Source organism: Ranitomeya variabilis, chromosome 4 (genome assembly GCF_051348905.1).
Source record: "Ranitomeya variabilis isolate aRanVar5 chromosome 4, aRanVar5.hap1, whole genome shotgun sequence".
Lineage (NCBI taxonomy): Eukaryota > Metazoa > Chordata > Amphibia > Anura > Dendrobatidae > Ranitomeya > Ranitomeya variabilis.
The window spans coordinates 230,119,591-230,131,106 of NC_135235.1; the positions used below are offsets into that span (position 1 = coordinate 230,119,591).

Here is an 11,516-nt window from a genome sequence, read left to right on the forward strand (position 1 = left end):
TTCCACACTGAACCAATCCCAAAGGCTGCAGAAACACTTACAGTTACTAACATGAATACACCACCAGAACCATCATCAGTACATTAATACATCACCAGAAGTTTTGAGTATTTGAGGAGGATTTGGAGAGTTACTGCAGCACCAGATCCATTGTCACCACCTGAATGAAGCATCAGAGCCACCATCAGTACATGAAAACAGCTCCAAAACCACCATCAGTACATGAACACAGATCCAGGACCACTATCAGTACATGAATGCAGAGTCAAAACCACCATGAATGCAGTACCATAACGGCCATTAGTACATGAATGTAGCACCATAACCGCCATCAGTACATGAATGTAGCACCAGAACCACCATCAGTACATGAATGTAGATATTGTGGAAAGCAATAAATACATTTAAATATAGGAAGAATGGAGATAATATCTCCCTTTTCCAGTGGGCTGTAACAAACCTTTTCGTAGGCTTCATGCGACACGGGAGCTGTATGTTGTGCAGACTTGCTCTACGAGATGCCTACATAAATGCGGAGGAACCTAAGCAATGGAGGACATCTCTGAGCTTCAGGACTAGGAAAGCCCATCAATGATATCAGTTTACTGTCTTCATGAATGCAGTACGGGGCCCCCTTGTTCTTGACGTTGATCATCTGTTAGGTTTCAGAGGATATTTTGCAGGATCAGCTTTGACCTTAGGGTAACCTATGAAGCAAATATGCTCTACATTTATAAAGCTCAATGTAGGGGGAGATGCCTCTGTCCAATGTGACCCCATTACCCAAGTTCCCACATATACGAAGTGCAAAGTCTGCCACTAAGAATGATGAGCGGCATCCCCTTAATGAGATCCGCGGGACTACTGGAGCTTTTTGGACACCTGTGTCTTAGTTTGTCAGTCCCTAAGGTGGTGGACCTGGTGTTCCCAAATGTTTCCTCTTTGGCAGAAGTCTCCTCAGGTTGGCTAATATTGGGAACACTGCAGACAGTAAAAGTCAATAATAAGTGAGGACGAGGTGTAACCACGAGGAGTGACGACAGTGAAAGGTGTAATTATTGGGAGTCTCCGCAAGAGGATGGAACGACCCAAGATATTGGAAAACTGCACATGATGGTGACATGTAGACCATGAGTCACTTGCGATATTAATATTCCAGGGCTCCATTGTTACACAAGCAGAAAAAAAAAGACAGGTTTGCAAAATGTACAATGTGCCCACACCCTCCCAGCCTGTATATATAATCTGGCCCTCCGCGGGGCACACATCAGTACTACCACACCTGGCAGATCACACAGGTAGGTACCAGCTCCAACGCAACCACAACCCCCCTCATCCAGACACAATTATGGCTGCACATCATCTATCATTACCATGGAGAGCTCTGATACACTGCAAGCAGATGTCTTGAAAATGCAATGTTTTCTAATTGCATTGTTTTGTTTTTTCCTTTCTCTAGGAAGAAGAAGAAACTCCAGAAGTGAAGATGTCGCCCGTCTCTACTCTGGTGCTGTCATTGTTGGGTGAGGGTTTCTTGCGCCTCTTACTTCTCCCTTTGGGGTTTATGGAGATTTCGTAACATATGACAACTTTGGGACTAAAGCAGAAGTTTGATTTCTGGTGATTTGTGTGTTGCAGGAGCTGCCTTCATACTGATCAGTGCACAAGACCCTCAAAAAAGTGAGTATTATCTATTCTAACACCACAACATTTAAGACTTTTATAAATGGTGTGGAACATTTTTTGCAAAATAACTTTACATTTACTCCTTGACATTATTGCTGAACTGGATACTGTGAGTGTATAAACTACAATGTGTCTTTTAAAAAGAGCAAAAAATAATATTGAGTTCATATAAGAGGGTGGTGGCCCACCGGAGGATCACCCTGTCCTCCCGTCGGCCAGTCCAAGCCTGGATGGAACTATGTGACACGTGAGCCACAGTGATACTTTGTCCATCGTAATGTTATCCATTGGTTCTAACAGGACATTATATCACTGTAGATGGAAAGTTACACCTAGCTTAGAGGATGGAGTGTATCAAGTGCATATACATAGAGCGTCCGCAGCAAATCTGCAGAGTAATGTGGAATTGTGATAGACTTCACTTAAGAAAGGAACAAGTTATTTTCTTCTTTTAGATTTTTTACATTGTAGTCGAAGGACTAAATATAGGAATCCATAAACGACTGAAAGACTTGGGTTCCTTTTATTCTTGAAGATACTTTTTTTTAATCCAGCATATAATGTTTGCAAGTGTTTATGTATACAAATTGCCTCTTTTGTCTCTAGTGTCACCTACTGGAAGTAGCAATCAATATGACTTAGGATAAAAGCCAAACCCAAGTCTCCATTTGCAGACACGTGTTTCGGGATTGTTGCTCCTCCTCAGTGCAAAGCAAGAGATCTTATTTGGCTGTATGAGACACCTCAGACTTAGGTCTAAAGGGCAACGTCTCTATTTGTGTAGATTGCTACTTCCAGTTGGGGTCACTAGAGTTCAAGTCCTCTTTCTTTGCATATTTCATTTCTCGAAGGAGCATTATATGGCCATTAAGTCTCCTTACACTAGCATGGACAAGGAGAATAGTTACCAGTGTACACGTCATGTTTTTGCAGAGTTTTTTCACCCATTCTAATAACTTGGAAAAACATTTTAAAAAGTAGTAAAAACTTATTATATACTGCTTTTTTTTCCTGCAAATACTACACTATTTGCAATAAAAAATGCCTGCAGAAAATACTTAACCTGTGCACATAAGCTTAGACTGAGTACAATCTTCTCAGTGGGTACTCTCCTTTGTCGGACCAACCTGCCCCCACTCCAGAAGAGTGTCAGTTTCTTCTTTTCTCTACGGCTTGACAGATATCCGTTTATGAGCCTCCTCTTCAGGGTGTTGACTTGGTTTTTCTCACTCTTCACTGATTTCTTCCACCTTTCGATGAGTCCCATTCTCACCACCCCTTTCGCCGTCTTCTGCTTGGTCAACATGAAGTTGGGACCCTCTGATTCTTCCATCTCCTTATTGGTGGGACCCATTGTAGCTTCTACCAAATTATAAGATAGGTCATCATCACCTGTTACTTGCTGAGTTTGGCCACCAACACTGCTCAAAAGCCACCATCAGTGTCTCAGTATACCCGAGGATAGTTGCCAGTCCGTAGCATGAACTCTGCTGCCATCATGATGTTCGCAAACTCAACTAGACGACCAACAAGCACTTTTTCAACCATTAAGTCACTCTAGAACCCCGGAGCTACTATGTATCACTGAATGAGCCATTATACCATGTCTCGTGGTTGTCGGAAAGTCCTGCCTCTCTTATATCATTTATGTTTCCATTATATAAAGTTTTCTCTTCCTCAATCCCCTGACTTAATATAATTTTTTTTTCTAATTTTGCAGCCACTGTCATAAACTGTCCACCCGATAAAGAATATAAAGAGTGTGGGAGCGCCTGCCCCGCAAACTGCACCCACCCTAATGGAGGTGCTTGCACGAAGAATTGTAAGAGCGGCTGCTTCTGTAAGGATGGATATGTGGAGCTGGGGGAATCTTGTGTACAGAAGAAAAAATGTGAGGGCTGCACCGGGAACACGACATATGTGCAATGTGTCAATCCCTGCCCCAGTACCGGCAACATAATGATTAAGTGCGCCTTTAAATGTAACGAAGGCTGCATCTGTAAGGAAGGCTACGTGTTACTGGACGATAAGTCAAAATGTGTGCTGAAAGAGGAATATCCTAAAACCACAGCACCCTAGATTGCCTGGAATTTTTCTAACCTTAATAAAACATTCACAATAATTTTTATGTCTTTTCGTCCTTTTTATAAGATTGTCAGATACAATGAATATACTGTACAGTATAGAAATATCAGATAGGGAGAGAGGAACAGAGCAAGTATAATAGTATCAGATGCAACACATACAGTACTACAACCTTGGCTTTGCGGCCCACCAGAGGATTCCCCTGTTCCCCAATGGGCCAGTCTAAGCCTAAATACAATGAATATAGTGTATAGAAACATCAGATAGGGAGAGAGAAACAGAGTAAATATAATAACAAACAACCTCCTCATATTCCTCTATTCTTTAGACCAACAGGATGGGAGAAATCCATATGTGTGGAGCTTCTATGGTGTTTGTAAGGCAGGTAATCACTCTTGGCTTTGCGGCCCACCAGCGGATTCTCCTGCCTTCCGGTGGGTCAGTTTGACCTAACTGAATTGTCTCTCATCTCCTTCCTAAACTCTGCTATGTGTGCACATTAACCCCCCCAGGTCTTTCTTCTGTAATACCAGTAACATTTCATTACTAGAGATGAGTAAATTATTTTGTGATGAGTCGAGATCAGTTAGAATTTTACAGAATATTCAGATTCACTCACTAGGCTTCAGGCAACTTTGTGGTGTGTGTTCACCTGCGACGTCATGCTCCGAATGCATTGAACATGATGGAAGAAAGAGTCAGAATGAACATGGAAATGGGGGCTCTACTAAGAAAATCCTCAATATGCAACCTCATGGAGATCTCTCTAGGGCTGCAGTCCTCAAACTTTTTTGCCTTGAGAGCCACATTCAGCTTTTAAATTGGGCCGCAACCCTCATCCAGAGAAGCCCCCTTTTCCCACAGTAGTGTCACCCAGAGCCCACATCAAGTTGCTCGGAAAGGGGAGAAAGAGGCCAAGACTGCAGCAGAAGAGGGAGCAGGAGGATTCTCAGATCTTTCCTGTTTTTTCAGGTGTGTACTCCACTGCACCTCATGCTTGGCATTCAGGTGCCTCGTCATGCAGTTGGTACTTAGGTTAATAACAACATTTAGGCCTTGTTTCAGTCTCTGATGGCATAGCATGCAAAAGACCCATGTCTTATCAGGGAGCTCCTTTGGGCTGGCTTTGGTGTGCTAAGTTTGGTGGGCAGCAGTCGACATACTGGTTAGGGGTCATCCACTGTGCTATTACACCCTCTTCCCTCTTTTGCTGTGCAGCGTGACCACCACCTCTTCCTCTGAACTGCCCATGCAACTTGGATGACCTTGAACCCATATGGGATCTAGGACCTTATCATCGCACCTCTGCTGCCTATCCTTACCTCTGCTTCCCCTCTAGTCCACCACTTTCCTCGCTACTTCTCTGCTTCAACCCTCCATAAGCCATCCATAATCTGTCTCACCCATATATCTCTAAACTAATGTCCAGATATCTCCCACCACGCAATCTGTGGTCCTCCCAAGATCTCCTCTCCTCCTCAACCATACGTTTTTCATCCAATTGCCTGCAAAACTTCTCCCAAGTAACTAACATCCTGTAGAATTCAGTGGTCCAAAACGTCCGTTTATCTACATTCGGAACATTCAAGTGGAACTTGAAAACCCATGTCTTCAGAAGAGCTTACAGTCTGCCCTGACCCCACAGCCACCTCACCAACACCAGAGCTGCTGCAGCACCCGAACCTGCTGTCCCCTTCCCAATTATCCCATAGAATGTAAGGTCTCGGGGGCCGGGTCCTCTTCCCTCTGCACCTTTCTGTTTGTTCATTGTCATTTCTATTTGTGTTTTGAATCTAACCCCTTCTCATGCACAGCACATTGGAATCAATGGTACTCTAAAAATAAATAATAATAATAATCCCCATCATGATGTTCCATCCAGTCCTCACCCCGGCCCTCCTTGCCAGACTACACACAGCAGAAAGTTGGCATCTGTGTTGCATCGTCACCATGCAATATTGATGTTTGTGTGAACTGTCAATCAAGAAGAAGTGCACTGCAACTCAGCAAAGAAGCATGGAGGTGGGCTCCTGAAGCGCAACCAAGGGACAAACCCTGATGTGAGGCAGGTTCATCTATGAAACTATCCATCCATTCGGCATTTCTATGGACCACCAGGACTAATGAGATTACTTTCCATAGAAAACACAATGACTGGATTGAATTCAGTTTCAATGACTTGTACCTGTTGGGAGAACCATATCGGGCTTTTCTGGTGGGGTATAATGACTGTCTCTTGAGGTGGAGACTGTGGCTGATTCTGCAGAGGTGCACTGGGGCTGACTTTTGGAGGGTGCTGTAGCTGGGACCGCTTATTGATTATGGCTTCCTCTTGGAGGACAGTGTCGGGGACTGTGTTATTGACTTTTAAAAGGCTACAACCATGATCACTCTTCTGTTACATCAAGGAAAGCTATAAGAAGTGAGCCAAAATCCCAAATCTGCTCTGGAGCCCACCAGATTAAAGATGCCCCCCTCGCTGCTTGTATTGTGGGCAATGATTACTGAATCTTACACAGCGATCTCAAAGTGTCAGAAAATACAAGATGAAATATAACCAGAACAATAGATAGTTTAGACACCAATATAGATTGACGGTGATCTGATACAGATAAAAACAACGAGGTTAGCCAATCACTTTATTTATATAAGACACCTCCTTAAAAATCAGACAAAGTCACTTTAAATGTATCAGTTGTTACAAAGACATAAAGTGGCAGATGTAATAGGCGTTACTTCTGTTTTGGGCAGTTCCCACTTCAGCACTTTTCCTTAGTCACACATTCACCCTTGTCGTTTCTTAGGGTGCCTGCCTTGCAGAAACATCCGGTTTTGCATACAGCAGGACAAGCACCTACACGACCCATGTTAGTGCAAGTTGGCGGACAGGCGCTTCCACAAGTCTTATATTCCTCGCCCGCTTTACATATGGCTGCAAAAAAATATAAGATGAGAACAATAAGGAGCATTTTAGTGGCTGTACGTTGCTTCCGCTCATAGAGAAAAAACAATAATAAGTCCTAAACCAAAAGCTGTAGAAGCCCGCTGCCTAATATGTATGAGGTGCAGCCAGTAGCGTAGCTACCAGGAGAGCAGAGTGGGCAGTGGCCCCGGGTCCCGCGCTCTGTGGGGGCCCACCCGGAGCTACGCTACTGTAACTGTACTGGCGTGTGCACAGCGCACCGATACAGTTACATTCCGCGGCAGAGCGGGGAGAATCGATCTCCATGCTATGCCACCCGGCCGCTATGGGGCCGCTGAGCAGGCGGGGGGGGGGGGTGATGCCAGCATTGGGCCCCCCACCTGTCATCGCAAGTTCAGCAGTATCGGCTACATGCCGATACAGCTGACTGCATTGATGAGAGAGGGAACGTTACACTCCCTCTCCCATCATCCACCTGTCAGCGTCTAACTCAGACACTGACAGCGGGCGCAATGACGTCAGTACCCCGCGCCTGCTGTCTAGAGATGAGCGGGCGCTCGGAGCTGTAGAGGAACCAGGAGAAAGAAAGGTAAGTATTTATTTATTTTATGGGGGCTGCTTTATACTACAGAGTCTGCCTATGGGGGGCTGCCTTATACTGCAGAGTCTGCCTATGGGGGCTGCCTTATACTACAGGATCTCCCTATGGTGGTGATGCCTTATACTACAGAGTCTGCCTATGGGGGGCTGCCTTATTCCAGAGATTCCATCTATGGGAGGCTTCCTTATACTACAGATTCTGCCTATGGAGGGGCTTCCTTATACTACAGTCTGCCTATGGGGGCTTCCTTATACTACAGAGTCTGCCTATGGGGGCTGCCTTATACTATACAGAGTCTGCCTATGGGGGCTGCCTTACATTATACAGAGTCTGCCTATGGGGGCTGCCTTATACTACATGGTCTGCCTATGGGGGCTGCCTTATACTACAGAGTCTGCCTAGGGGGGCTGCCTTATGCTATACAGAGTCTGCCTATGGAGGCTGTCTTATACTACAGGGTCTGTCTAAGGAGGGCTGCCTTATACTACAGAGTTTGCCTATGGGGGTCTGCCTTATACTACAGGGTCTGCCTATGGGGTGCTGCCTTATACTAGAGGATCTGCCTATGGGGGGCTTCCTTATACTACAGAGTCTACCTATGGTGGCTGCCTTATACTACAGGGTCTGCCTATGGGGTGCTGCCTTATACTTGAATACTAGAGTGTCTGCCTATGGAGGGCTGCTTATAATACAGAGTCTGCCTATGGAGTGCTGCCTTATACTACAGAGTCTGCCTATGGGGGCTGCCTTATACTACAGAGTCTGCCTATGAGGTGCTGTCTTATACTAGAGGGTCTGCCTATGGGGGGCTGTCTTATACTATAGAGTCTGCCTATGGGGGCTGCCTTATACTACAGAGTCTGCCTATGGGGCTGCCTTATACTACAGAGTATGCCAATGGGGGGCTCCCTTATACTATAGAGTCTGACTATGTGGTGCTGCCTTATATTAGAGGGTCTGCCTATGGGGGGCTGCCTTATACTAAAGGGTCTGCCTATGGAGGCTTCCTTATACTTCAGGGTCTGCCTATGGGGGCTGCCTTGTGCTATAGAGTCTGCCTATGGGGGCTGCCTTGTGCTATAGAGTCTCCCGTATGGGGCTGCCTTATGCTATAGAGTCTGCGTATGGGGGTGCATTATACAATATAGTGTAGGCCTATGGGGAGTGCATTATACTATATTGAGGACTATCTGGTGCATTATACGATATTGAGGCTATCTAGGAGCCATCATACAGTGTGGGGATTACAGTGAAGGGGCCATCATACAGTGTTGGAGCCATTAAACAGTTTGGAGGCTACTAAGGTGTCAGTATACTGTGTGGGTGGTACTATACAGTGATGGGGCATTATGCTGTGTATAAGAGAGTATCATACTGTGTATAGAGGAGCTGTACTGGGGGGAGGCTCTGGACATTATTAAATGTAAAATGAGCACTTCTTGTTATAGGGGATCTCAGGTTACTGTGACTATCATAGGGGCACACAGGGCAATATTACTTTCTAGCGGACAAAATGTGGGCACTGTTTTCTAGGGCACTTGCGCCCGGCATTACTATATTATAGAAGGGGGCTTTAGAATTTAGAAGGCACAGAGAACCACACAACAGGTGCAGTAATAGGGACACATATGCAGCAGCTGCTCAGTATTGGGGTATCAGATGCAGTAAAAGGGACACATACCGCAGTAGCGGCTCAGTATTGGGGTATCAGGTGCAGTAATAGGGACACATATGCAGCAGCTGCTCAGTATTGGGGTATCAGATGCAGTAATAGGGACACATACGCAGCAGCGGCTCAGTATTGGGGTATCAGGTGCAGTAATAGGGACACATACGCAGCAGCTGCTCAGTATTTGGGTATCAGATGCAGTAATAGGGACACATACGCCGCAGCGGCTCAGTATTGGGGTATCAGATGCAGTAATAAGGAAAAATACGGCAGCAGCGGCTCAGTATTGAGGCATCAGGTGCAGTAATAGGGACACATACGGCAGCAGCGGCTCAGTATTGGGGTATCAGGGGAAGTAATAGGGACACATACGGCAGCAGTGGCTCTGTATTGGGGTATCAGGGGCAGTAATAGGGACACATACGGCAGCAGTGGCTCAGTATTGGGGTATCAGGTGCAGTAATAGGGTCACATACGGCAACAGCGGCTCAGTATTGGGGTATCAGGGGCAGTAATAGGGACACATACGGCAGCAGTGGCTCAGTATTGGGGTATCAGGTGCAGTAATAGGGACACATACGGCAGCAGCGGCTCAGTATTGGGGTATCAGGTGCAGTAATAGGGACACATAAGGCAGCAGTGGCTCAGTATTGGGGTATCAGGTGCAGTAATAGGGACACATACGGCAGCAGCGGCTCAGTATTGAGGTATCAGGTGCAGTAATAGGGACACATAAGGCAGCAGTGGCTCAGTATTGGGGTATCAGGTGCAGTAAAAGGGACACATAAGGCAGCAGCGGCTCAGTATTGGGGTATCAGGTGCAGAAATAGGGACACATACGGCAGCAGAGGCTCAGTATTGGAGTATCAGGTGCAGTAATAGGGACACATACGGCATCAGTGGCTCAGTATAGAGATATCAGGGGCAGTAATAGGGACACATACGGCAGCAGCGGCTCAGTATTGGGGTATCAGGGGCAGTAATAGGGACACATACGGCAGCAGCGGCTCAGTATTGGGGTATCAGGTGCAGTAATAGAATCACATACAGCAGCAGCGGCTCAGTATTGGGGTATCAGGTGCAGAAATAGGGACACATATGGCAGCAGAGGCTCAGTATTGGGGTATCAGGTGCAGAAATAGGGACACATACGGCAGCAGAGGCTCAGTATTGGGGTATCAGGGGCAGTAATAGGGACACATACGGCAGCAGCGGCTCAGTATTGGGGTATAAGGGGCAGTAATAGGGACACATACGGCAGCAGCGGCTCAGTATTGGGGTATCAGGTGCAGTAGTAGGGACACATATGGCAGCAGCGGCTCAGTATTGGGGTATCAGGTGCAGTAATAGGGACACATACGGCAGGAGTGGCTCAGTATTGGGGTATCAGTGCAGTAATAGGGACACATACGGCATCAGTGGCTCAGTATTGGGGTATCAGGTGCAGTAATAGGGACACATACGGCATCAGCGGCTCAGTATTGGGGTATTAGAGGCAGTAATAGGGACACATACGGCAGCAGCGGCTCAGTATTGGGGTATCAGGTGCAGTAATAGGGACACATACGGCAGCAGTGGCTCAGTATTGGGGTATCATGTGCAGTAATAGGGACAAATATGGCAGCAGCAGCTCAGTATTGGGGTATCAGGTGCATTAGTAGGGACACATATGGCAGCAGCGGCTCAGTATTGGGGTATCAGGTGCAGTAATAGGGACACATACGGCAGCAGCGGCTCAGTATTGGGGTATCAGGTGCAGTAATAGGGACACATACGGCAGCAGTGGCTCAGTATTGGGGTATCAGGTGCAGTAATAGGGACACATACGGCAGCAGCGGCTCAGTATTGGGGTATCAGGGGCAGTAATAGGGACACATACGGCAGCAGTGGCTCAGTATTGGGGTATCATGTGCAGTAATAGGGACACATATGGCAGCAGCAGCTCAGTATTGGGGTATCAGGTGCAGTAATAGGGACACATACGGCAGCAACGGCTCAGTATTGGGGTATCAGGTGCAGTAATAGAGACACATACGGCAGCAGCGGCTCAGTATTGGGGTATCAGGTGCAGTAATAGGGACACATACGGCATCAGTGGCTCAGTATAGAGATATCAGGGGTAGTGATAGGGACACATATGGCAGCAGCAGCTCAGTATTGGGGTATCAGGTGCAGTAATAGGGACACATACGGCAGCAGTGGCTCAGTATTGGGGTATCAGGTGCAGTAATAGAGACACATACGGCAGCAGCGGCTCAATATTGGGGTATCAGGTGCAGTAATAGGGACACATACGGCATCAGTGGCTCAGTATTGGGGTATCAGGTGCATTAGTAGGGACACATATGGCAGCAGCGGCTCAGTATTGGGGTATCAGGTGCAGTAATAGGGACATACGGCAGCAGTGGCTCAGTATTGGGGTATCAGGTGCAGTAGTAGGGACACATACGGCAGCAGCGGCTCAGTATTGGGGTATCAGGGGCAGTAATAGGGACACATACGGCAGCAGCGGCTCAGTATTGGGGTATCAGGGGCAGTAATAGGGACAGATA

At 46.6% G+C, this 11,516-nt stretch overlaps 1 protein-coding gene across 1 annotated transcript; it reads left to right on the forward strand.

Annotated features, from left to right (window-relative positions):
• Positions 1-1,236: 1,236 nt before the first annotated feature.
• LOC143768736 (cysteine-rich venom protein 6-like) lies at positions 1,237-3,808 on the forward strand. The gene is made up of 4 exons (XM_077257387.1): positions 1,237-1,298; positions 1,460-1,523; positions 1,639-1,680; positions 3,407-3,808. The coding sequence occupies exons 2-4, from the start codon at positions 1,487-1,489 to the stop codon at positions 3,763-3,765; spliced, it is 438 nt and encodes a 145-aa protein (XP_077113502.1). The 5' UTR covers positions 1,237-1,298; positions 1,460-1,486; the 3' UTR covers positions 3,766-3,808.
• Positions 3,809-11,516: the final 7,708 nt, after the last annotated feature.

Bases quoted from the DNA above. Each gene is read 5' to 3' on its own strand.
- LOC143768736 (XM_077257387.1), top strand. From the start codon at position 1,487: ATGTCGCCCGTCTCTACTCTGGTGCTGTCATTGTTGG. The intron at 1,524-1,638 runs GTGAGGGTTTCT...TGTGTGTTGCAG, and splicing joins TCTGGTGCTGTCATTGTTGG to GAGCTGCCTTCATACTGATC. The intron at 1,681-3,406 runs GTGAGTATTATC...CTAATTTTGCAG, and splicing joins TGCACAAGACCCTCAAAAAA to CCACTGTCATAAACTGTCCA.